Source organism: Cydia strobilella, chromosome 23, assembly GCF_947568885.1.
Source record: "Cydia strobilella chromosome 23, ilCydStro3.1, whole genome shotgun sequence".
NCBI lineage: Eukaryota > Metazoa > Arthropoda > Insecta > Lepidoptera > Tortricidae > Cydia > Cydia strobilella.
In genome coordinates, this window is record NC_086063.1 from 1,998,530 (window position 1) to 2,026,480 (window position 27,951).

Here is a 27,951-nt window from a genome sequence, read left to right on the forward strand (position 1 = left end):
CCTCCGGTCACTTGTTGGTCACTTTTTCTTAGTATATGACATTTATTTCAGTATATAATTTATATAGTAAGTAGTGTTTCTTCTTGAAATAAAAACAGATTAAAATATTTTCTGAAAATAATTTAATTTGTTCTAATACTTCTAACAGTAACATCTATTGTAATCTAAAGAAAATCGAATTAAAGGTCAGAAACTAAGTAATAATAAGGAATGGTAATGGATGAAAGATATCATATTGTCAATTTCAATCACTGACCATCACTAATTTGTGGTATTTTCTATAAAAAGGGACCTTATTGTCGATGGCGCTTACGCCATTATAAACGATGCTCCGATATAAATACAATGCCGCACGACGCTGTGCGGCGTAAGCGCCATCGACAATAAGGTCCCTTTTCATACAATATGCCCCATTTTAAAACATAAAATACACTCAAGTATTACCCCCTTATTCATAATCCTTAGCAAACCTTTGTTAAATTGTGTCTCTTTCTAACAAACACAATGTCAAAATGACGGATAGGGACAAACGACTATTAACTGTTTGTTAGATTTGACACGTTTATGAATAGAATTAGACCAAGCAAACTTCTATGAAATTATTTTTTATAGGACATTTATAGGACATTCTTACACAAATTGACTAAGTCCCACGGTAAGCCCAAGGAGGCTTGTGTTATTTATGGGTACTCAGACAACGATATATATAATATATAAATACTTAAATACATAGAAAACACCCATGACTCAGGAACAAATATCTGTTCATCACACAAATCGGAAAGAGCAACCCATCTTCTCTGCTGTTTTATGCAAGCCAACGATCCGCAACGTTGAACAAAATGTTAAATTATATCTACCTATTGCCTAATTTCAATTTAAATTTCAATTTATTTTTTTCTGTAATTCTGTAATTTGTGTTTGAAGTTTGTGTTTGTCACTCGTTTAGTTTTAGTTTAGTTGTAGCTTAGTTTTTAAGTCAGGTACCCAATAAAAATCAGCGTCATGGCTTGCCGTGGCATTATGCTGAGTGGGGATCCTGTTTTAGCATCTAATTTGTGTTTTATGTGTTCTTCATAGTTTTGTCCAATGTTTATGATGTTAAAATAAATGTATTTTCTTTCTTTCTTTAAATAAATGCCCTTACCGGGATTCGAACCCAGGACCATCGGCTTCACAGGCGGGGTCACTACCCACTAGGCCAGACCGGTCGTCAAAATTATGACGTTTAAATAACACTTGCACAGTATCAAAATCGCTGCCAACTTAGCTTGGTCTAACTCTAACGCCATTACAATTACCAGGCGTGGCTCATTCCGCGATTTCGTCGTGTCGCTACAAGTACACGCGGCCCACACCAATGTTGGTGTCTAGCCATAGTGGTTGCCGCTACGGAACGGACGTCTGCTCGCGCTTGCGCCACCTAGCGTTCATATCTGTCGTAATAGACGCGGTTTGTTAGAGAGTGAACCTTCTGTACCTAGTACTATTATTTGTGTCGTTTTCAAGCAAAAGGTACCACATTGTCGCTTGCCATAAGGACGCTCTGACAGGTTATTCGTATAAATATACAAGTAAATTTCGTCCCTATGGTAAGCGACAATGTGGTACCTTTTGATTGAAAACGTCACATTTATTCTGTACTCTAACGCCATTACACTATTAGTCTATTACACTAATATATTCTATATTTCACTTAAGGCAGTATATCTAGCTCAGGCGGTAAAGGTATGTTTTTCATAACAGCAAACCGTTTGAGAGCATCATATTTGCTCCGGAGAGCCTCTATTTCATCCCGGATGCGGTTGTTGTCTTCCTGCATTAGTTCCATGTCATGCCATTCCTGGGTACCAAAAAAGGATTTAGATAAGAGCACATAAAAATAATATACATGATGAAGTTAAAAACCGGCCAAGTGCGAGTCGGAATCACGTTTATTGTATGGGAGCCCCACTTAAATATTTATTTTATTCTGTTTTTAATATTGTTATAGCGGCAACAGAAATACATCATCTGTAAAAATTTCAACTGTCTAGCTATCACGGTTCATGAGATACAGCCTGGTGACAGACAGACAGACGGACGGACAGACGGACAGCGGAGTCTTAGTAATCTTCTTCTCTGTCGTATCACTCTTGACAGAGCGGTCGTGGTCACGTTGAAGCGTCCGCATCGGTAGTAGAGGCGGACACAGCTCTTCGCACGATCTCCCGCCATCTCTCCCTGTTGGCAGACTGTCTAGCACACTCAGATACGCGGTTTCCCACTGCGGACTTTATTTGGTCAGTCCAGCGCATAGGTCTTAGTAATAGGGTCCCGTTTTTACCCTTTGGGTACGGAGCCCTAAAAACAAGTTTTTATTGTTAGGTACATAGTGCAAAACGCGTTTTTGATGGCGATGTTGCCAATATGGGACGTAGTCTAAGTATCTTTATTGATAGATGTCAAAAAGTGATGTTATGTTTAAAGTAAGTAAATTAGTAATGTTTATACCTGACTTTTCTCAGTTTCTAGTTCATCTTTCTGCTCGATTCGTTTGATACGACACGACGCCGCGTAGCCTCTGTTCTTTAGCGTCCGCCGTCGTTGTTTCATTCTGAAATGTGTCACATAATATATAAGTCTATAGGTAGGAGCATTCCACGAAGTTATAGTCTGCATCTTTTCTAATTACTTTTTCGTCTAAGACGGTAATCTGTTAAACAGAAGCCTTTGTTCCTTTTGTGCGTGCGGTCGCCCATTGTGTACCATTGTCTCTGACAATGGCACGCGCCGTAGCATGCGCTCAGACTCACTCAACCATTTCATTTATATGAATTTCATGTTAACATTTTTTTTTTGTACAATAAAGTGATTTCCTACTACTACTACTCAACCTCAAACAATTAAATGTGAATGCAGTTTTGTTTCTTTTTAAAAATAAAATAATAATGTTTAAGTATAATGAGCTAACTTAAGGTTTTAAGGCATTTCCCCTCCAGGGCCCATAATTTTTTTCCACCGCGTATGTATCGATTGGCTCGAATTTTCTTGGCTCGAATCACTGTACTGGCCCCATTCTTATTGCCCCTAAGGCCCGTCCTTAGATATATGTAAATGGGTACAGACAAATTGAGTAGTTGCTTGGGCAATCAAACTGTTATTTTAGTATATCCTTTAGCTGCCCAAAGGCCTATAAAAATGTCTCCCTTTCCATTGTATTTTGAATCTTAATTTTGACAAAACAAAATTTCATTTGACTTAACAAATTTTACTTATAAAAAAACTGCACAACCTACAGCTCCAGGTTATATAATTTATTATGGAATTGTGGAATGTATCATAATGTATTATGAAACACAGTTTAGTAATCTTTAGTCCAACTAAATCAATATTCTAATATTCAATTGTGTTTAACACATTAAGTGCCAAAAACCCGCTCAGCGGGTTCTCTGATCTAGTTGCTTTCCTCTACAAAAAGGGAAAACGCTGGGATCAGCTACGAGCATAGCGCTACGAAAATGTTCGTGTAAATAGTCAATTCTGGCCGGTTTTTAGGCCCGTGGGACTTAGGGGTTAAATTAAAGTACCTGACTATCTGATCCCTGGTCAGCCCTCGCATCTTGAGCTGCCTGTTCAGGTCCCGGACGGAGATGGAGACCAGCTCATCATCACTGATCTCCGCGCACGGGGTCGGGGACAATGGTGCCTGTAATTTTATGTAGACATATTATTTTTGTTTTACATATGACCATATGTAAGTACTTTTTTTTTTTTTTTAATCTGGTTTTTATGGAGGCTTTGGACACTCTAGGTGAACATGTCAGCCTCATGGGTGCTATCATAGTTCCCTACTCAAGGGAGAGGTCAATAAAGTGGTAAACACTGATTGCTTAAACATGTCATAGTGTGCCTCAATGGTGAGTTATTACAAAATTATAAGAAAAGAGTTGATAAAAGAAATAATCAGTAATAGAAAACAAGTTGTGATGTTTTAACTATGTATGTGTGTGTGTGTATTATTTTATTTGTTTCATTGCCTCCACATTTTTTGTATAAATCTTCTCGTTTTAGGATGTGGGTTTAAAATGTAGGTAAATTTATGTCAATCAGGGGCCGATTGCATAATAACTTGTAACTAATAATATTAGCGTAAGTCTTTCCAATCAAAGGAATTGGAAACAGACTTCTGGGGCCCGTTTCTCAAAAGCTTGCGTTTTGTAATAGAAGTGGAAATCCCTTTCTAACCAAAGCTGTCAAAAAGTGACATCGCTTGTATTACAAGTTACAAGCTTTTAAGAAACGGGCCCCTGCTAATATTATTAGTTACAAGTTATTATGCAATTGGCCCCTGGCCAAGAGAACCAATAGACACAATGCAAACATGCAGGGAAGAATAATTGTACTAATACTTTGATAAAGCTACCAAACATGTATAGACTGCTAAAATTGTTTTCGTATTTGTCAATACCATCGATTTATTATACAATAAACATAGCCAGAATCATTTATTTCCATAGGAAGTGTCTTGATCCCCCTATTTAATATTAAGCAGTTTTGGCTAAAATTGTCTAGGCTATCATTTTGTAATAAAATATAATTTAGGCCAAGGCTTTATATTAGGCAAGCTTTTGCTTCTGGCGTCGTTTCTAGAGCATAGAATAAATTGTAGATAGTACAGTAGGTAATAATTGTAATAAACTTTGTTTACAAACAAAACGTAGGTAACCAAAGTGTAAACAACGAGCCAATAAATTACTACAACCAGCATGCCTTTATCGACTTTTTCTGGGCTCGGAAACGCTACGCAGCCTCTTATAAGCGTCATTGTAAGGTTTTTGCAAGTCATGCTCGGAACTTCTAGAATCGTAACCTAAAGTTAGGACTGAATAGACACAAACCATGATTGCTTTCCTTCCGCCCAGCTGTTTTAATAAATCATTAGGCATAATAAGTTTGGACACACCGTTTGGTTACAGTTTTTTGTCGTTTGGACAAAATAAATTCACGAAATTCGTGCAACAAAGTTCAACTACACAATAATCACAATAATGTCAGTCAACGACAATTTCTACTGACAGATGAACTTTTTCTTAGTGTTGGGACGGATATGCCATTGAATCGGTAAAGTATTACACGATGATGTAGATTTATTATATGGCAACAATTTTACTCTACTGACATTCTATTTGTCTATGAGTAATTTCATTCATTCATTCGCGTTCCCCAGCCCGCTCGAAGCAACTTCAGTTCAGTCAGTTGAGTCAGTCTTGCTTGGCAATTGGCATACAGAAAGAAAGCGTAATTTGCGTCCTCTAGTATTTTATTACACAGTTACTAAGTGCTTCACAATGGCTAAAAGGAAGAATAAACCGTTCTTGGATTCGGACGCCAGCAGCGAGTCCGATATGGATTCTGTAAGTCATGTTTTTCTTTCAAATACGTAGGTTATAAGATCACGCTTGGCATCCACGATTTGACGCCTTTCTTCTGATAATATGTCTGCGTATTTAGGCCAAGATCAATGTCTGGCGCGCCTAAATCTGTCTAATGCGCAGTTTTCACAAAATACCTCGGATTGTGGCTTTTAACGAAGAAACAAGCATCAAAACAACGTTGTGTTATGGCGTAGAAAACATCGTTATTTTTGTCTTGTTCGAGTTGTAATGGAATCAAAATCGCATGAGTCATTGGATGTTTGTTATAAAATGCCGCATACCAACGCATAACCTCTGCTGAAAGTCCTTTAACACGTATTGAGGGTGACAAATTGCCAGAAATATGTAATTTTTGCACTATGATGTGACAGACGATTTTCATTGATGAAGAAAATTCCACACTTCTATTATGTAAGTAGACTTTCACTTTTTGCAAATAGTGGATGCTGTAGTATGGATGGACAGTCTGAAAGATTCTTAGTCAACTGAGAAATTGGGTTATGCCTAATATATGCTTCAAATACTTCTACAGAATTAATACAAATTATGAATATGGTGTTAGTTAATTTATAGCACGGGTTTTTGATAGGTAATCTCGAGAAACAGGTCATCAGGCTAGATGGCAGCACATCTTCCAATGAAAATGATGCAAAGATAGCAATGGCTATTGGTTGAACTAAGTAGTGAGTACAGGGATATCTAAACTTTCTTGCCAAAGCTTGGCTTCACAGGTTGCTGTAACAGCACAAAATGGAAACTTGGAATGTAATTTAGATAGGACCCGGCAGATCCTCATTTCTAGTTCCAAGATAAAGATAAAAAACTAAGTTTCATGGATGTACATATTTTGCCGCCAAATTTTTTTCCTGTACTAGTTAGTAACATATTTCTGCCCACTTTGTAATCAAACGAATGTTTCGTAATGATCAGGCTTCGGAATATTTATAGCATGGTAAAAAAAAATACACCACTATCTTCATTGACAAATAACGAATAATATGCAGGTACTACAATAAATTCATAGAACACGTAGCTATAGGAATTGATTCTTCATAGTCTTCACGTGGTATGACGTGTATGCGTTGTTCATTTCATCAGTCCAGTTGTAAAATGTGTGTGTAATTGACACTTTTATGTTGGTCAAAAAATACACTTATGACTCGAAAAAGATCTTTCTACATTGACTGAAGTTAAAGTAGCATGTTTTAGAACTTCCTCCAATTGTTGTGAGCTTGTCATCATTCGTATTTCATTATCATCTGGGTTCCTTTCAAGAATTTTGCCTAATTTATCTTTAATTGTGTCAGGATGTCAAAAATGGTGGCCGAATGGCACCGGCACCTGCCGCAATAGCAGAGGACACTGGTTTGATTCCAGCCTGGGGCACTCGAGGCCTTGGTCACTTTTTCTTAGTATATGACATTTATTTCAGTTTATAATTTATATAGTAGTTTTTCTACTTGAAATAAAAAAAATAAAAAAAAATTCTGAAAATAATTTAATTTGTTGTAATAATTCTAATAGTTTCAATTACCCAGCTCTCGAATCAGCTTGGGCTATGGAGGTGTAGCTTGCTTGACCTGAGCCATTGTGGCTGCATATGTGTTTGCCTCAGGCGAGGCACCTATTCACAGACCAAACTGCTCGACTCAGCAATATCCACTAGCTGCCCAGAGGCCTATGAAAAGGTCTCCTGTTCCATTCTAATTTGAATCTTTATTTTGACAAATCCACTTTGCATTCGTCCTTGCAAGTTTTGATGTCCGTGCAGCTAGAGGATATGGTAAATTAGTTGAACTGCCCATGCGAAGCCGGGGCTGGTCGCTAGTAAAAAATATTATTACATTCTGTGTGGACCTGCTGACCAATATCTGACCAGTTTAGAATGTAATTTAAAAGCGTCTAAATGAAATCTGTCATTTTATTATTTATCCAACAGCAATTCCTAAACTTGGCAAAGAAGAAAAAGAAGCCAGGAGAATCCCCGCCCGCCAAGTTTAACAGCAAATCCTCGGACAGTGAATCTGATAATGAGGGGGGCAGCAGAAGAAACTGTAAGTAGCATTTAAGACCTGTGGACTAATTTTTAACAAGCAGATATGCCTGCGAGTTATGGGTAGTGGGGCGTTTTCTAAAATAAATATTGAAAACCTGATTCTTTCAAATCTGGACATTCTTGGGATCATTCTACTCAGAATCGACAGCATTCTCCATCCTGCCATTAAAAAGATGTCCCAAAATGTTCATTCCATTACGTCACGTTTTAGTGTGACTTTTTTTTATTTGTATCTGCGTGACGTAGTGGAATGTACAATTTTCATACAAATTTTTGGGACATTTTTTTTATCATCAGGATTGAATATATGCTAGTTATTCTGAGTTGAAAGAACCCAAAAACACCAGGATCTGGGAGAATCAGGTTCTAAATATCTATTTTAGAAAACGCCCAGTGACCCTGCCTATGAAGCCGATGGTCCTGGGTTCGAATCCCGGCCCGGTAAGGGCATTCATTTGTGTGATGAGCACAGATATTTGTTCCCGGGTCATGGGTGTTTTCTATGTATTTAAGTATTTGTATAAGTATTATATATATCGTTGTCTGAGTGAATTACTCCATTGTATTTTTGTATAGGTATCAAAACGGTAGGTATTTGCGTTTTCTTTAAGAGATGAGTGATGTTCGTAAGAACTATTATATAATCTGTGGTAAATTAATTTTGTAATAGCTAGTTTGTAAGCGATTTGGTTCAACTGTTATGCTTATAAATGTAATAAATAAACAACAGAATGGGTTCCAGCAGAATTACCAGTGCTTCGCTCGAAAGAGCGGAGTGTATAACTGAGCCAGAACCCTTTTGCTTTGCTGCAACGCACACAGCAATTCTACGGTTTATTTTTTTAACTTTTGTTTTTATCTCAATGTTGCTTTTTTGTATCTCCTGTGTTTCTTCTGTTTTAGTATGTGTGTATTGTGGCAAACGAATAAATGGTTTATCTATCTATCTATCTAACAATAAAACTTAAAAGAGCTCTTTTGTTTGACATAGAATAACAAAAATCTTCCTTTCAGCAAAATCATCATCATCTTCCAGCTCGGACTCCGACAGCGATGCAGACAGCACCTCATCAAAGAAAGGCCGGAACTCCCGGAAGGCCTCCACGGACCATTCGGATGAGAACCGGAAAAAGCCAGAGCATAAGAAAAGTGAGGTCCGGAAGAGTACTGATAGCGCTGGGTCGGGGAAGAAGAAGGATGTTTACAGCGAACCAGAGGAAGGTGAGAAATGTCTATAGGATTGTTGACACATGTTTTTTATAACTAAATCTAGTTAAATATATAGAAAACTAGCTTTTGCCCGCGACTTCGTCTGCGTGGACTTAGTAACCCCAGCTAGAGTAAGAATAGCACCTGGAGAAAGTCTTACAGCAATCATTCAATTTTAGCATAATATTCACACAAATTAATAGGCAACTCATTAATTATCTCAATTCCACCATGATTCCACCCCGATATTCACCCTCTTAAGAGATGATTTTCGGTATAAAAACTATCCTATGTCCTTCCCCGGGACTCAAACTATCTCTATGCCAAATTTCAACTAAATCGGTTCAGCGGTTTAAGCGTGAAGAGGTAATACACAGACAGACAGACAGACTTTCGCATTTATAATATTAGTATGGATGAACAATTTATCACAATAAATTGGAAACTTAAACTGGCCTAGCGGTAAGAGCGTGCGACTTTCAATCCAGTGGTCGCGCGTTCAAACCCCGGCTTGTACCAATGAGTTTTTCGGAACTTATGTACGAAATATCAAATGATACCAGTTGCTTTTCGGTGAAGGAAGACATCGTGAGGAAAACCGACTCATCCTAACAAGGCCTGGTTCCCCCTCTGGGTTGGAAGGTCAGAGGGCAGTCGCTTTCGTAAAAACTAGTGCCTTCGTCAATTCTTAGGATTAGTTGTCAAGCGGACCCCAGGCTCTGATGAGCCGTGGCAAAAATGCCGGGACAACGTGAGGAAGAAGAAATTGGAAACTTATAAAAATATATGCGACTAATAATCTAATAATAAAATACCTCAGTTTCAAAAAAATATTATTTTAACTTCCAAATAGGAAAAAAATAATGGTTACGTTTTATTTAAAAAATATAATATACATGAACGCAATATTTCAGCGACAAAATCGCAATTTCCTTGTTTCCTATCCCCCTCATATCCTATTGTCTACACAGTACTTACATATTAGCTTTTTCGTTAGAAGTTTTCTGAAAATATTTTTCTCATCTAGGCGAAGTGTCGTCACACTCATCGGATAATGATTCCGTTGACTCCGAAGAGGAATTCGATGATGGGTAAGTTCTAGACTTTAGTAGAAATACTCTTATTTTGCGCTTGGACGATTTTTAATAAAAAAACCGGCCAAGTGCGAGTTGCACTCGAGCACGAAGGGTTCCGTACCATTACGCAAAAAACGACAAAAATCACGTTTGTTGTATGGGAGCCCCACTTAAATATTTATTTTATTCTGTTTTTAGGGTTCCATACCCAAAAGGTAAAAACGGGACCCTATTACTAAGACTCCGCTGTCCGTCTGTCTGTCACCAGGCTGTATCTCATGAACCGTGATAGCTAGGCAGTTGAAATTTTTACAGATGATGTATTTCTGTTGCCGCTATAACAACAAATACTAAAAACAGAATAATATAAATATTTAAATGGGGCTCCTATACAACAAACGTGATTTTTTTGCCGTTTTTTGCGTAAGGGTACGGAACCCTTCGTGCGCGAGTCCGACTCGCACTTGGCCGGTTTTTTACCTTTATCGTCCTAGATTAAAGTAAAATTTAATTTAAGTCATATTAAAAATTTGTAAACTTTTCATTGCAATGAAGAGGTTTACATATAATTAATTTATTGTATGGTAAGTCATACCTAATATTTGTTCCTCAGTTACGACGAAAACCTAATGGGGGATGAAGAGGACAGAGCGCGTCTCGCCGCCATGTCAGAAAAAGAGAGGGAACAAGAGATCTTCAAACGTATCGAGCGGAGGGACCTTATGAAGACAAGGTTTGATTTTTTTAACTCTTAATTACATGTTTTTGCACGATTGCTCTTAAAAGGAGTTTTTTACACGCATCTTCAATTTATCATTTGTAATGTCAATACGACATACAATTTGTTTTATAGTTGCGGAAAAACATTTTTAAAAATACCTAGATAAATTTATTCCCTTTACTAATGCTGAATTCGGTTCAAAACGCGCCGTCTACTGTCAATTGAATTATAAAAATTGTAAACTAACATAATTTTTTATTTTATTGATGCAAAAAATCACACAGCAATAATGTTTGTTTAATAACTCGCGACAGTTAAAAGAGTCCCCGGCAAGCTCGACCGAATTGCACCTTCCCATACAAACGTAGTTCCGCTCTCATTTTAAAACTACGTGTTGGATTGTAATGAAACTTTGCACATACATTGACATGAGGTATATCTAGGTCTGTAATTAGTTTATATAGCTCCAGTTTATAAAACAAACGAAATAAGCAAGCAAGAAAAAAGCAAGTTTTGTATGAAAAACTTAAATTCGCTGTGTTTTTTAACATAAAGCTACATAAATTAATTTCAGACCTAGATATACCTTATCCTATTGTAAGTACAAAGTTTCAGAGCAATCTAGCTAGTCGTTTTGAAAATGAGAGAGGAACTACGTTTGTATGGAGAAACGGGCTTGCCGGGGACCCTTGAAACACGCGTATTTCTAGATTCTTAGTACTTAAGCATTTATCTTGTTTTTTCTACAGAACTTACAAACGTGCCATATAGTTGCTAGATGTCATTTTAACACATTATAGTTATTTTACAACATATGTGACGTTTTCAACCAAAAGGTACCACATTGTCGCTTGTTGATAAGGTTGCTTTTTAATTGAAGCTGTATGGAAATAGCGCCTTACTGACAAGCGACAATAAGTACCCTTTTGGTTGAAAATGGCACATATAATTAAATGTATTTTTCATGTTCTAGATGGGAGATAGAACGTAAACTGCGTCTCGCCCGTCGCTCAGCATCTGAGCGCTCATCGTCCCCCGGCGAGATCGCCAGGAGACGGGACGCCAGGAGACAGAGGAAACAGAAACAAGAGCAGAAACAGGCCAAAGGTATGTATAATGTTCGGTGTTTTTAGGGTTCCGTACCCAAAGGATAAAAACGAGACCCTATTACTAAGACTCCTCTGTCCGTCTGTCACCAGGCTGTATCTCATGAACCGTGATAGCTAGACAGTTGAAATTTTCACAGATGGTGTATTTCTGTTGCCTCTATAACAACAAATACTAAAAACAGAATAAAATGAATATTTAAGGGGGGCTCCCATACAACAAACGTGATTTTTTGCCGTTTTTTGAGTAGTGGTACGGAACCCTTCGTGCGCGAGTCCGACTCGCACTTGGCCGGTTTTTTTTAATACCACGTCGGTGGCTAACAAGTATACGGTCCGCCTGATGGTAAGCAGTCACCGTAGCCTATGGACGCCTGCAACACCAGAGATATTACATGCGCGTTGTCGACCCTTTAATAGTAGATTGTTAACCAAGGGTGGAAAGTGAACCCGAGATATATTCACTCACTTTGTTCGAGCGCCAATAGTTCGAGGGTGAGATGGTTACTTTTACCCGAGTTAAACACTGATATGATATGATATGATATTTATTAGTAAATATTTACATTTACAAGTCATTTCTACAATTAAGCATTACAATAATACAATTAATAACATTACAAAACATAATTATTCTGTTGCACTCTACTTTTCATTTCGACTATGAGGAAAGTCAAACGCAAGAAATGTGTTATTGGTAAGAACAAATTATTAAACAAATTGTTTATTATTGGTAAGTATATTTCTTTAGAACAAATCATAGGTAAACCACAACAACAATGAAATTAAATTAGTTGAAGATTACGCTAAAATTTGAACAATTTGAAAAATTAAAAGTTTTGCCAGGCATATTTATATTAGAATTACTTTCCACCCTAGGGTGGGAAAAGCAATTTTCCACCCGGCTATCAGTCTATGAAAGGTGAACTTTCCGAACAGTACAGATGAAAACTTGTTTACGAACCCAGAAATGAGTTCGCGCGAACGTTCACTACGGAACGTTACAGGTCGAAACCTGCACGACGCGCACCTGCAAAACTCAACAGCTTCAGCCTGACCGCCGGCGGTCAGGCCGAATATCCGGTATCCGACCAAACAACTATCCGTTGCTTCTCTAGTTGTGCTAGTGGCGATCGCTACGCAGTTTTGCGTAATATTCCCTACTAGATTTTGCCCGCGACTTCGTCTGCGTGGACTTAGTAACAGCAGCTAAAGTAAGTATAGCGCCTGGAAAAATCTCGTAGCAAATTCAATTTGAGCATATTATGCACACAAATTAGCAGGCACTTAATTCATTATCTCAATTCCACCCCGCTTTTTACTTTCTTAAGGGATGATTTTCGGGATAGAAACTATCTTATGTCCTTCTCAGGGAGTCAACCTATCTCTATGCCAAATTTCATCTAAATCGATTCAGCGGTTTAAGCGTGAAGAGGGACACACAGACAGAAAGACAGACAGTCTTTCGCATTTATAATATTAGTATGGATTGCCTACTTCCCTGCACGCAATAATAATATTTGTATTGTTTTGACAGCCTCCGCCTTGGCAGCCGAAGCCGGAGAGAAGGAGAAGGAGCCGGAGAAAGACAAGGAGGCAGCACCGCCTAGCCCCGGAGAGATATTGGATGACCCTAAAGATTCTGGTGACTAATGATTATAACTCTAAGAACAAATTAAATTATTTTCTATTAAAATATTTTAATTTGTGTTTTTTCAAGTAGACACACTACTATTTAAACTATAAACTGAAATAAATGTTATATACGAAGTAAAAAAAAACCCACACACACACACACAAGCCTTCGGGAAATTGTCATATACTTGGAAATTTCGACCCATGCCACCGTGACCGGATAGCCGAGCGGTTCAGGCACCTGTCCGGTAAACGGGGGACGCTGGTTCGATTCCAGCTCTGGACACTGGAGGCTTTGGTCATTTTTTCCTTATATGACATTTATTTCAGTTTACATGATTATAACACTGACAACAAGTGTACTATGTCTAAATTAACATATTACCAGTAACTATACGATACTGTCTGCAACATTAATATGCGACGCACGGAATTGCATAAATAGCAACATTGTGGAATAGTAGATTGTTTTTTAGGGCTCCGTACCCAAAGGGTAAAAACGGGACCCTATTACTAAGACTGCTGTCTGTCTGTCCGTCTGTCACCAGGCTGTATCTCATGGACCGCGATAGTTATAGTTAATACACTAGCAGTCTGCAGCTGATGCGTGTATATCACTGCACTCGTTTTATTTTAACTGTTATTTTTAGGGTTCCGTACCCAAAGGGTAAAAAGGTGACCCTATTACTAGGACTCCGCTGTCCGTCTGTCCGTCCGTCTGTCTGTCACCAGGCTGTATCTCGTGAACCGTGATAGCTAGACAGTTGGAATTTTCACAGATGATGTATTTCTGTTGCCGCTATAACAACAAATACAAAAAACTGAATAAAATAAATATATAAGTGGGGCTCCCATACAACGAAAGTGATTTTTTTGCGTAATGGTACGGAACCCTTCGTGCGCGAGTCCGACTCGCACTTGCCCCATTTTTTTAGTTGTTTTAAGTGTTTGTAAATCCATCTTTACTTTTCAGAACCGTCAGAGCGTTCAGCCTCTCCCCTTTTCGGCGCTAAAACTGAGCGTAAACGCAACGTGGACGACCGGCGGCAAAACGCAATGGCCGCCCTCAGGGCCCAGCGGGATGCTAAAGTCACAAGGGACAATTTGGCCAGGAAACGAAGGGAAGCAGAACAGAAGGACAAGGATAAGGATGATGATGATGTATAGCTTTTTTTAATTTATTTAATACTAGCTTTAGCACTTCGTCTGTGTGGAGTTAGTAATTTGGGTAGATTTCTTTTATCCAATATGCTTTTTATCGATTCCTCATACAAACTTTCACCCCCCCTTTTCACCTTAAAGGATGACTTCTGGGATAAAATCTACCCTATGTCCTTCCCCGGGACTCAAACTATCTCTATACCAAATTTCGAGTAAATCGGTTCAGCTGTTTAAGGTAACAGACAGACAGACACACTTTCGCATTTAAAATATTGGTATGGATTCCTTGAAAGCTTAAAGAATTATTATTATTTATTGTTACAATGAAGAAAAAAACCCCAAACACTAATCAATCACAAAAGTCAGTCGAAAATTCCACACCAGGCGCAAAGGTGCCCAACACGCTATACCACGAATATCACCACCAACAACAACTCTGAGCGGGGATCAAGGCTTTATTGCACAAATAGTTTCCTTACTCCTTAAACAAATCAGTAGCCTCTGACTACAGTCAATGAATTAATTGGCAATGATTAAATTAGTATACAAGGTGGAAAAAATAAATGAGCCCTGGAGGGAAAGGTTTTAACCTTAAGTTAGCTCATTTTACTTAAAGGAAACATTCTTTTATTTTTAAAAAGAATCAAAATTGCATTCAAACATATATTTTTTAAATTTTTTTCTTCAATTTTGCTTGTCTAAAAATATTCTTAGGTACAAAATATTCGATTTTATGGATATTTTGTACGACAGATGAGTGTAAAACCTAATGTTTCTTGGAGAAATGTTATCATTAACATTAACTGTATCGACTAGTAGAAAAAATAGAGAATGTTTATTTTTTGGAATTTTTAGTTGGTCCGATTCCCGGGCGAGACAAGCAAACTTTAAAAAATCATTGAATGCAGTTTTGTTTATTTTTAAAAGTAAAGTAATGTTTCTTTTAAGTAATTGATTCCGTATTTGTAATTGTTTTTTTGTAATTTTTGATTAATTTTATTGCTTGTAAAAATTGACATGTAAAAGTGCCCCTGTGGCCTGTTTGCTGAATAAATGTATGATGTTTGATGTAAAATGAGCTAACTTAAGGTTTTAAAGTACTTTCCCTCCAGGGCCCATAACTTTTTCAACACTATTATTATTCACAGGATGCAGATGAGGAACTAATAGGCGGTTCGAGTAAACAAAGTGTCAAATTGAAAGCATCAGACATCTATTCTGACGACTCGGGATCTGACTCAGATGATAACAAATCACAAGGTAAATAGCTAAAACCTACCCTATTGTTGGCACCCTACCATAGGGTATTTGTCTACTAGTCAAATCCCCTATTGTTGGCAGCTTGGCACCCTACCAATAGGGTATTTAACTACTAATCAAACCAGTTTCTTTTTTCGAACTGTCAAAACTATGCTACTATGGAATTTAATATGAAACACTAGCATGTGACGTCACGATCAAATTACCTACTCTTTATAGTTTTATACGGGTTTTAAAATAGAAATTTTGTTTAAAAATAACTGCTGTCTACGTTTCTCTATTTATCTTCTGGTGCTTTATTTCTTGCATGGTGTAAAATAATTTATTTTAAATACAGTCAAATACCCTATGGTTAGCATTTACAATCCTGTTTTCTACAGAAATAGATGCCAAATACTGGTACATACTTTTCGATTATTTTGAGTCATACCAAATTTAAATAAATTCGATCCAGAGGCCGTGAGTTCAAGTCTTACCCAAGGCAGTATTTTTTCCACTTTAAATTCATTCTAAGCTTAATATCGTTCGCAGACGTTTCTGCTTGTCAAAGAAAAATAAAAAAAAATGAATTCATATCAAATTTGTAAATCGTTGAGCTTACGCTTGGCATTATCGATTATAATTGCTCCGGAAAAGAAAAAAATTGGCTTTTTGCGCGACAATAGCGTCCACATAGTGTCTATGGAATACCCTATACACTTGTTATTAAGTTTGATGGCAATTTGACAGATATGAAATGTAAAGTAATTTTTCTCAAATATTAAATTTATAGGTTTATTATTATTATTCAGAGCCCACTGTGTCCCACTGCTGGGCAAAGGCCTCCCCCCTCTTTTTCCACTCGTCTCTGTTTAATGCTATATCCGGCCAGCCTGTCAAGAAGGAGTCCAAGTTATCCCGCCATCGCCGACGAGGTCTGCCGGATCCCCGGTTAGACTCGTGGGGCTCCCACTCCGTGGTTAACTTGGCCCACAAGTCATCCGGCTTTCGGCAGACATGAACAGCCCAGTCCCATTTCAACTTGGCCGCTTTCCGAGCTACGTCTATTATTTGAGTTTTAGAGCGCAGCATGGTGTTTCGGACTCGATCCCTTAATTTTACACCTAATATGCTGCGCTCCATAGCTCTCTGGCAAACCCCGATTTTGGACTTCTGAGCTTCCGTCAAGGACCAGGTCTGAGCACCGTAGGTGAGAACTGGAAGTACGCACATGTCCATAAGCCTACGCTTGAGTGACAGAGGTAGGTCTCCCTTCATCAAACTTATAGGTTATTATTGGTTTATTATTGGTATGTCTGCCGAATGCCGGACGACTTGTGGGCCAAGTTAACCACGGAGTGGGAGCCCCACGAGTATAACCGGGGATCCGGCAGACCTCGTCGGCGATGCGGGATAACTTGGACTCCTTGAGAGGCTGGCCAGATATAGCACTATACAGAGACGAGTGGAAAAAGAGGGGGGAGGCCTTTGCCCAGCAGTGGGACACAGTGGGCTCTGAATAATAATAAAATAATAATTGGTGTATAGTTCATATTATCGCACTTTTTTTTTAGAACTATACCCAGTCTGAAAATTCTGGAATACAACTTTGCTAACCTTGTGCGACTAAACGACCTCGCTTCACTCGGCCGGCAATCCTTATACCTTTACAATATAATACTCTAACCAGGTCGCGGTCGTCGATCCAGCGCGTCGTCAAGTTCTTCATCAACCGGTGGAGAAGAGACGGAGAAGAAGAGAGAACGTGAAGAAGTCAAGGAAGTCAAGTACGCGGACAGCAGGGATCAGATAAACAAACTTAGGCTAAGCAGGTGTGTATTACCATTACCACAGAATAAATAATAGTATAGTTAACGCTATATCTACTGAGCTCGTTCACTTACCTGTACTAACAATGGCATTCTGTTAAACAAAAGCCATTATTTCTTTTGTGTGAGCGCGTGGCCTTTGTGCCTGAGCGCGTGGCCATTGTGTGTGAGCCTCAGGCACAAAAAGGCCACGCGCTCACACAAAAGAAATAATGGCTTTTGTTTAACAGAATGCCATTGTTAGTACAGGTAAGTGAACGAGCTCAGTAGAGATAGCGTTAACTATACTAGGTACAGAAAGTTCACTAACAAAACGTCTATTACGACAGATATGACAACAGCGTATCGAAATAAATATTATAGTTGAGTTGGGAGACATGAAAAGTACCCAAACCCAATTACAGTTTGGTATACGAAATCTTAATTCAACCATTACAGTTGGCGAGTACAAAAATAATTTTATTTTCTCCACGTTGACCTTTTATCAAAAATAAATAATTTTTTAATCTTATCTATCTATATGTTGGCAGGTTTAAATTAGAAAGACTAGTGCACTTACCATTCTTCTCTCGTGTGGTCAATGGGTGTTTCGTCCGCATCGGAATTGGGAACAACAACGGAAATCCTGTATATAGGGTAAGATAATAATTGTGGTATTTTCTATAAAAAGGGACCTTATTGTCGATGGCGCTTACGCCATTATAAACGATGCTCCGATATAAATACAATGCGGACTGATAATTAGCGGGCCCGTTAATTTTTCGAGACCCGGACAAATATGGCTATCGGCTATTTAGGGTTGTCAAAATTCAGGTCATTATCTTATCTGTGGTCGTGCAAGCAAAGGGACGTTAAGTTTTGCTAACCCTAATAATTGCTCGGAGCAATGCTGAGCCGAACGAAGCCGAATTTGCTCGAAATAAGGAGTATCTCCCCACTACCGTGTACCAAAAATGAAATTTTTGCCAAAAACTTATTTTAAATTATCCTCGTAAGACCAACCGTAGAAAGTTTTTTAATTTGAACCTTGTTCTATAAGTAAATTGGAACGATTTTACAACGCAGTGAAACAAAAGAAAAGCTACTTTATTTGTTTCATGAAAGGTTCAAATTAGATTGCAATGAATATACATTTTAATTTACATTTAGGGTCTGTTTCACAATGGCCAAGTAAAGTCCTGAATAAGTTATTTGCCACTTATCTGACGAGTAAAGTCATCGTTGGCGTTTCACAATCTTCAAATAAGCTTAACTGGTATATAAATACCTTTACAACTGAAGGTAGTTTTATCTGGCAATTAATTTATTTGTTAATTAGCTATCAAATACTTGACTTGGACATTGTGAAACAGGCACTTAGACTCACGAGGGTGTATCTTGCAGGTAGCAGAAATAATAGATGTTTACGAGACAGCGAAAGTATACAATCTGGGCAACACGCGAACAAACAAGGGACTGAAACTACGCCACGGGACACAAGACAGAGTTTTCCGATTGGAGTTCGTCAGTAATCAGGTAAAACTTTAATTTTGTACAAACAGCTACCCTCTTATAGTACGAATTATCTCAAATGATTTTTCACATCACCAATTCGAACAAGATGTTTTTCTTCCCTGCAAGGAGGGATCAAAGTGGCACTTTTCTTCCCTGCAAGGAGGGATCAAAGTGGCACTTTTCTTCCCTGCTAGGAGGGATCAAAGTGGCACTTTTCTTCCCTGCTAGGAGGGATCAAAGTAACGCTTTTATGTTCTAGGACACTACTTTCACATCTTTTTGCACATTATTTTTTTAGCTTAAATAATATTTGTAACATCATAATTACCTCATAGGTGATGTGAAAAGCAGTATATGTCACATGGTAGCAAAATTATTTCCATCTTGGGCGTAACACACTTGAATCCCTCACTACGCTCAGGATTCTACTTTAGAATCCCTCGTTACTCTCGGGATTCTATTATAGAATCCTTCGCTTCGTTTAGGATTCAACGTACGCCCTCGCCGTAAATATGTCATTTTGCTCCCTTGTAACACAATCTACTATTTTCGCCCAAACCTTAATCTGTTAAACAAAAGGCATTTGTTTCTTTCAGTCTTGGTTCAGTGGTGGTCATTGGTTCTTCCAGTATTTCAGAAAGTCTTATCTGTCTGTGTGTTACCTCTTCACGCTTAAACCGCTGAACCGATTTAGTTGAAATTTGGCATAGAGATAGTTTGTGTCCCGGGGAAGGATATAGGATAGTTTTTATGTCGGAAATCACCCTAAAGAGAGTGAAAATAGGGGTGAAATTGAGTTTTAATGAGTTGCCTGATAATTTATGTCAAGAAATTAAGCTTTTGCCTAAATTGAATTATTGCTATTACACTTTCTCCAGGCGCTAAACTTACTCTAGCTGCTTTTACTGATTCCACGCAGACGAAGTCGCCGGCAAAAGCTAGTCTTTAATAGATGAACCTAGCCTTATGTTTATTTTCATAAACTAAGAAATAAGTTTGACACATTTGTAACTGATTGTGAGCAATAAGTCTGACACATTTGTAACTCAAACCAAAAAGAACCTTATTTTTATACTAACTAAGCTCATTTTGCAGGAGTTCACGGACGGAGAGTTTCAGAAATGGCACAAAGCGATAAAGGACGCTAACAAAAAACCACCCACCATGGACTTTGTGAGGACCAAGATTTTAGAAGTTAAGGAAGCACTTATGTATGAGTTTAAGGTAAGAAATATGTACATACATACATATAATCACGCCTATTTCCCGGAGGGTTAGGTTAGAGATCACGGATTTCCACTTGCTACGATCCTGGAATACCTCTTTCGCTTCCTTCACTTTCATAACATTCCTCATACACGCTCGCCGGTTTAGGGTGCTCTTGACCTAGCCTTTCTTCAGGATTTCCCCGATCTGATCAGAGAAAGTCCGCCGAGGTCTGCCCCTTCCAACTCCAGTTTCTACCTCTCCCTTATACACTCTCATTGTTAGTCTTCTTTCACAAATTTTTTTCCACGTGTAATTAAATTATAAATACCTATTAAGAGACTCTATAGCGCCGAGGACGCTTTTCAGGCAAATTAACTTTCGTGATATCAAGAGCTTTCTTGTATTAATGATGTTGACGTGTGAGTGACATGTTAGAATAAACAGGGCGGTCATAACCTTCGTAGACCGGTCTGGCCTAGTGGATGACTCTGCCTGTGAAGCCGATGGTCCTGGGTTCGAATCCCGGTAAGGGCATTTATTTGTGTGATGAGCACAGATATTTGTTCCTGAGTCATGGGTGTTTTCTATGTATTTAATATATATTACTAGCTTTTGCCCGCGACTTCGTCTGCGTGGACTTAGTAACAGCAGCTAAAGTAAGTACAGCGCCTGGAAAAATTCTCATAGCAATAATTCCATTTGAGCATATTATGCACACAAATTAGCAGGCACTTCATTAATTATCTTAATTCCACCCCGCTTTTTACTTTCTTAAGGGATGATTTTCGGAATAAAAACTATCCTATCTCCTTCTCAGGGACTCAACCTATCTCTATGCCAAATTTCATCTAAATCGATTCAACGGTTTAAGCGTGAAGAGGGAACACACAGACAGACAGACTTTCGCATTTATAATACTAGCTTTTGCCCGCGACTTCGTCTGCGTGGAATTAGTAATTTGGGTATCTTAATTCTTAAACAAATCTGCTTTTTAATCCATCCTTTTTTCACCCCCAAATTGGTCCACACTATACATTTCCACCCCATTTTTTACACCCTTAAGGGATGATTTCGGGGATAAAAGTTATTTTATATCATTTCCCACAGCTCAAACCATCCCCATACCAAGTTTCATCTAAATCGGTTGAGCGGTTATTGATTCCCCATACAAATTTTAACCCCCCTTTTCACCCCCTTGAGGGGTGAGTTCTGGGATAAAAAGTATCCTATGGCCTTCCCCGGGACTCAAACTATCTGTATACCAAATTTCAACTAAATCGGTTCAGCGGTTTAAGCGTGAAGAGGTAACACACAGACAGACAGACAGACTTTCGCATTTATAATATTAGTATGGATTAGTTGACTTCTTTATTATATGGGGCATTTTGTATGAAAAGGGACTTTATTGTCGATGTCGCTTACGACGCACAGCGTCGCGCGGCATTGTATTTGTATCGGAGCATCGTTTATAATGGCGTAAGCGCCATCGACAATAAGGTCCCTTTTTATAGAAGATACCACATATTAGTGTTATTGTTAAACGATTTTTTCTTACAATTTTTTTTTTATTAGGAAGAAGACGTAGAAAAAATGGTACAAGAAAAAGATAGGTTCAGATCACATCCCACAAACTACGCCATGAAGAAAACGCAACTGATGAAGGAAAGAGACGTCGCACAATTAAGGTGAGACAACAATACGAATGCGTAAAATGTAAATGGGCGTTTTCTAAAATAAATATTGAAAACCTGATTCTCACAGATCCTGGTGTTTTTGGGTTCGTTCAACTGAGATCCACTAGCATATTCAATCCTGATGATAAGAAAATGTGTCCCAAAAATTGTACATTCCACTACGTTCCAAAACGGGACCCTATTACTAAGACACCGCTGTCCGCCCGTCCGTCTGTCTGTCTGTCCGTCTGTCACTAGGCTGTATTTCATGAACCGTGATAGAACGTAAATAGACAGTTGAAATTTTCACAGATGATGTATTTCTGTTGCCGCTATAACAACAAATACTAAAAACAGAATAAATAAAGTGGGGCTCCCATACAACAAACGTGATATTTTTGCCGTTTTTTGCGTAATGGTACGGAACTCTTTGTGCGCGAGTCAGACTCGCACTTGGCCGGTGTTTTTTGCTAACTTTTTCAACATGTTTTAACAGAGGTGACGAGGAAATAGTATTCGACCTAAACGCCAAAATACAAGAGTTAGAAGAGAGAGCGAACCACCTCGACAAAACCAGAACATCCTCTATACAGAGCATATCGTATATCAACAACAGGAACAGGAAAATGAACGTGGAATCAGCGGAAAAAGCCATTATGGAGGAGGTTAGTATTATTTATTAACCTATACTATAATGCAATCGGTCTGACAATAGGGAATTACGCAAAATCTTTACCCTTGCATATTCGAGCGCTAAAGAGATTTCGATTTTTGCGTTTGGAGTCGTCCATATATTACATAACATAAAATATCAATTTGGACCCCCCCTCCCTCCCCTTGTCACGCTTTTTCCTATCTAACACATACTGTCACATTTGGCATGACGTAATATGTGGATGACCCCTTTCCCGGAAGGCCCTCTGTAAACAAACCGTCTTGATGCATCAGTGTCATATATTATTATCTGTGAAAATTCAAAAACTGTTTAAGGCATAGTGTGTATATGTTACTCTATGGTTTACAATTTGTGTTAGTGCTTCACTCTGGCGGCAGAACATTGCAGTAATACCCCCTATTGAAAAGTTCAAAATGGCGGCCACCGCACTGGTGCAGCTTTGTATGTTTTACAGCATGTCCGTAGTCTTCTGACAAACTTTAAATGTGGTATTTTCTATAAAAAGGGACCTTATTGTCGATGGCGCTAACGCCATTATAAACGATGCTCCGATATAAATACAATGCCGCGCGACGCTGTGCGTCGTAAGCGCCATCGACAATAAGGTCCCTTTTCATAGAAAATGCCCCAAATGTACATGTTGAGAAAGCTCTAACCACGCGATATGTATTTTCCATATTAAATGATTTCAAAGATTACTATAATAAAGACATGTTTTATTTTATGTTTACAGGTGAAAGCTATGAAGGGAAAGAAAATCGATGATCCTTTCACCAGGCGGCATACGAAACCTGTCATGAACTTTAAATCTCACCAGGGAGGCAGGGCACAGGTAGGCCTATTTTTATACAATAATTTTCTTGTTGCTACCAATGTATGTATCATAATAATCCATTCCATCCATAATACACAAAGATACGTGTAATAGTTTTTACTAGGGATGAAAATTCAGGAAAAAAGTCAAATGTTTTTTTCGGGAATTTTTCAAAATTTCATTTTTTTTCGGTTTTTTTTTATTTTTTATTTATTTAAACTATTGCACGATATAAAATTGTACAAAAGGCGGACTTAATGCCTTAAGGCATTCTCTACCAGTCAACAATTGGGTCAAACAGAAACGTGTAGTTAGTGCAGGATTGTAGAAAGCGAGAGGAAATATGAAACACAAATCAAATTATTCTAAACAATATATATTTTGTTTATACACTTACACATATAAGAATAATAACAATATATACCTACATATATACAAACATGCATACATACATATATAAATAAATATTGTATTATGTACCCAAGTATACAAGTAACATGCAGATCATTTATTTTTAAGCGAGTTAGAGAGGTCTTTTAAAAGAAAATTTGCTCTGTGCTTGCCTTAAAGGAAGAGGGAGATCGTTCCAAAGACGAATTGCCTGAAGGGCTTTTTTTCCAGTTCTATTCAGAAAAATTAAATTTGTCACACACAATGCCACTGATGAGTGATGACAGTGTTAATGCCATAAACAAACACATTAGACATGCAACCTTAACCTGTTTAAATTCCTTATTAAGTATATTGAAAAATATATTTTTTTTCGAAAGAAACTTGAAAAAAACGAGCCGTTTGGAAATTTTCCCGCAATTTTCCCGGTTTTTTCAACGCTAGTTTTTACGATGATTCGTCAATCTATGCGTCCGAAGTTGAAACGGCCGTTTTTGCTTTGAGTTCATAAATCGACGAATCCAGCAACATTAAAACTAGTTTGATGTATTCAAAAGGTACTTTGATACAAAATATAGTACGTAACGGCCCCCCTTTTTTAAATATCTATCGTTAAATTTAAATAATCACAATTATTTAGCAGTGGCGCTAGTGAGAACGTTAATGGGCTCTTAATTCTGACATAACTCAAATGCCGCGATCTTGTTCGAAAAAGTAATTTGAGTATTAGAATATTGAGTGTTATCACTTATTTATTATTATTAAATTGTTTAATTTGCAGTATAAATTATCATGCCTTTTATTTTTTGCACTAGTTTTTTTAATAAGGGGGTTAATTTCTTTTGAGAATAAAAACGTTTAAGCGAAACCAAAAATAACACGAAAACATTTACGACCATTCAAACTAAGTTCCGTTTTTCTCTAAAATTTGTAAAATATTTATTTTCAGGAACTAATGCGGAACGAGGAAGCGGCGGCGGAAGAGATGAAACAGAGAGCGGAAGAGGAGAAAGCGGCGAGAGAGATACAGGAGAGGGAGAGATTAGAAGTAAGTGTCATTACTAAATCACATTTACAAACGGGTCTATCGCGAATTTATTTTGTTACCTTTATTTACCGACGTTTCGACACAGGTTTCACTGGTCGTGGTCGGCCAGTCTTCGCGATTTCCTGGTTGGTCCCATATTAAAAGTTGCTCAGTATAATCCCAAAACCTTCCTGGCAACGGGAATGCACTTATTTTTTTAGCCGCCCTGTATATATTCCGTCGCTGTAATGAGTAGCTAATTTGACATTAATTTAAAATATTGATATTTTGTTTTCAGCACAATCCAGATTCAGAAAGGCCCAAAACCCAGTCTACGGACAATGCCAGTCTCTACTCCCTACACGATTTCGACATCAGTATAGATTTGGACCTCCCCGTCGGCGTCGGTAGCAGTAAGTACACTTCTGATTCATTAACACTCGTAAACGTCAGCTGCCGCTCCGTTGGTGGATTGAGAAACTAGCCTATTACAATGTACAAAAACGGAGTTAGACATCAATGTAGATTTGGACCTCCCCGTCGGCGTCGGTAGCAGTAAGTATACTTCTGATTCATTAACACTCGTAAACGTCAGCTGCCGCTCCGTTGGTGGATTGAGACTAGCATATACAATGTACAAAAACGGAGTTAGACATCAATGTAGACTTGGACCTCTTTGTTGGCGTCGGTAGCAGTAAGTGATTTGTTGTCACTCGAAAATGTCAGCTGCCGCTCCGTTGGTGGATTGAGAAACTAGCCTATTATAATGTACAAAAACGGAGTTAGACATCAATGTAAACTTGGACCTCTCCGTTAGCGTCGGTGGCAGTAAGTACACTTCTGATTTGTTGTCACTCGAAAATGTCAGCTGCCGCTCCGTTGGTGCATTGAGAAACTAGCCTATTACAATGTACAAAAACGGAGTTAGACATCAATGTATTGTAGACTTGGACCTCTCCGTTAGCGTCGGTAGCAGTAAGTACACTTTTGATTTGTTGTCACTCGAAAATGTCAGCTGCCGCTCCGTTGGTGGATTGAGAAACTAGCCTATTACAATGTACAAAAACGAAGTTAGACATCAATGTAGACTTGGACTTCTCCGTTAGCGTCGGTAGCAGTAAGTACACTTCTGATTTGTTGTCACTCGAAAATGTCAGCTGCCGCTCCGTTGGTGGATTGAGAAACTAGCCTATTACAATGTACAAAAACGGAGTTAGACATCAATGTAGACTTGGACCTCTCCGTTGGCGTCGGTAGCAGTAAGTACACTATTGATTTGTTGTCACTCGAAAATGTCAGCTGCCGCTCCGTTGGATTGAGAATCTTTAAACACCCAAACGGGTAGAAAATACAACACCTATAAAGGGGTTAACGGGAACCTCAACACGAAAGGAAAAGGAGTAAATATAAATCTAAAGGCCACTTCACACTAGCGCCTCCCGAGCGTTGGTCGGCGTCTAGTAAACTCTATGGCTGCTGCTCGACGCAACGTTGGCGCAACTGCGCAGCGACGCCATTTTCCATAGCGCTGACTAGACCGACGCTCAAAAGACGCCGGTGTGGGGTGGCTCTAATTCATAGAGGATGTTTTTAGGGTTCCGTACCCAAAGGGTAAAAACGGGACCCTATTACTAAGACTACTGTCCGTCTGTCTTTCACCAGGCTATATCTCATGAACCGTGATAGCTAGACAGTTGAAATTTTCACAGATGATGTATTTCTGTTGCCGCTATAACAACAAATGCTAAAAAGTACGGAACCCTGGGTGGGCGAGTCCGATTCGCACTTGTCCGGTTTTTTCCAACCCTTCATTGTGTGTAAGGTAAACTAAAGGTGTGACAACTAAAGTGGGCGTTTTCTAAAATAAATATTGAAAACCTGATTCTCACAGATCCTGGTGTTTTTGGGTTCTTTCAACTCAGAATCACTAGCATATTCAATCCTGATGATAAAAAAGTGTCCCAAAATTTTGTATGAAAATTGTACATTCCACTACGTCACGCACATACAAGTGATAAAATGTTTACACTAAAACGTGACGTAATGGAATGGACATTTTGGGACATCTTTTTTTAATGGCAGGACAGAGAAATGCTGTCGATTCTGAGTAGAGTGAGCCCAAGAATGTCCAGATTTGAAAGAATCAGGTTTTAAAAAAAACGCCTAGGTACTGAATAGTTTTAAGGGTCCCCGGCAAGCTCGGTTCTCCATACAAACGTAGTTTCGCTCTCATTTTAAAACGACTAGCTAGATTGCTCTGAAACTTTGTACTTACAATATGATAAGGTATATCTATGACTGAAATTAATTTATGTAGCTCCAGATACCATAGTTAAAAAAAAACAGCGAATTTAAGTTTTTCATACAAAACTTGCTTTTGCTCTATTTCGTTTGTTTTATAAACTGGAGCTATATAAACTAATTACAGACCTAGACCTCATGTCATTGTATGTGCAAAGTTTCATTACAATCCAACACGTAGTTTGAAAATGAGAACGGAACTACGTTTGTATGGGAAGGTGCAACACGGACGAGCTTGCCGGGGACTCTTAAGGAAAATACAACTTATCAGTCGAACTTAAACTATCGTGAGACATATTTCAAAATATTTAGATGAGAACGGTTTCACACTTGTATTTTAGTCGCTTTTGGCGACATGTTTCGGATTCTTTGGGAATCCTTCCTCAGGCATGAGTGTCCGCGGCGGTTGTACGTCGTACACCAAAAGCCAAAAGCGACTAAAAATACAAGTGAGTGCCGTTCTCATCTAAATACAACTTATCAGATAAGATATTGACATGAAACCTTTTGTTCCAGAAGTTAGTTCAAACGTAACACCAAAACCCGCGGTCACGGCGAAAGTCAAAGAGAGTGGACCGAAACGTTCTCTCAACCTCGACGAATACAAGAAAAGACACGGGCTCATATAGTATGTGATCATTCTGAGACTCTTTCATAGGTATAATGTTATGAAAAGTTGCAAATTGTGACGCTAACGTAATATTTTATTTTGCCTGCGGTGGCAGCATGGTTGCATTTTTATCACCTGTCATTATGCCTGTCACTTTCGCACTTTTTATAATTTTTTATTTCCAAATATTATCCTCGTAAGGCCCAATGTGCATTACAATGTACACTCTGTTTCAATCTAATTTGAACCTTACACTAACTGAATTAAGTAGCATTTCTTTTGTTTCAATGTTTTCTAAAACAAACGCA

At 38.3% G+C, this 27,951-nt stretch overlaps 3 protein-coding genes across 4 annotated transcripts in view; 1 reads left to right on the forward strand and 2 right to left on the reverse strand.

Annotated features, from left to right (window-relative positions):
- Positions 1-27,951, reverse strand: part of LOC134751787 (spherulin-2A-like) — a 500,532-nt gene that overhangs the window by 182,637 nt on the left and 289,944 nt on the right. The window lies entirely within an intron of this gene.
- On the reverse strand, positions 357-5,031 carry LOC134751919 (transcription factor MafK). The gene is made up of 4 exons (XM_063687468.1): positions 4,881-5,031; positions 3,570-3,688; positions 2,494-2,596; positions 357-1,843 (listed from the first exon to the last, which is right to left on the reverse strand). Exons 1-4 carry the CDS (start codon positions 4,926-4,928, stop codon positions 1,697-1,699), a joined length of 417 nt encoding a protein of 138 aa, XP_063543538.1. The 5' UTR covers positions 4,929-5,031; the 3' UTR covers positions 357-1,696.
- Positions 5,257-27,821, forward strand: LOC134751781 (RNA polymerase-associated protein Rtf1). Of its 2 annotated transcripts, none has more exons than XM_063687268.1 (19): positions 5,257-5,396; positions 7,357-7,471; positions 8,488-8,694; positions 9,710-9,773; positions 10,372-10,491; positions 11,453-11,586; positions 13,123-13,230; positions 14,194-14,381; positions 15,530-15,641; positions 17,311-17,452; positions 17,980-18,085; positions 18,833-18,964; positions 20,039-20,167; positions 21,725-21,837; positions 22,322-22,490; positions 23,235-23,333; positions 24,655-24,753; positions 25,031-25,145; positions 27,550-27,821. In XM_063687268.1, the coding sequence occupies exons 1-19, from the start codon at positions 5,331-5,333 to the stop codon at positions 27,660-27,662; spliced, it is 2,331 nt and encodes a 776-aa protein (XP_063543338.1). In that variant the 5' UTR covers positions 5,257-5,330; the 3' UTR covers positions 27,663-27,821. The 2 variants fall into 2 exon arrangements, with proteins under 2 accessions (XP_063543338.1, XP_063543339.1); XM_063687269.1 differs by having other exon boundaries at positions 27,553-27,821.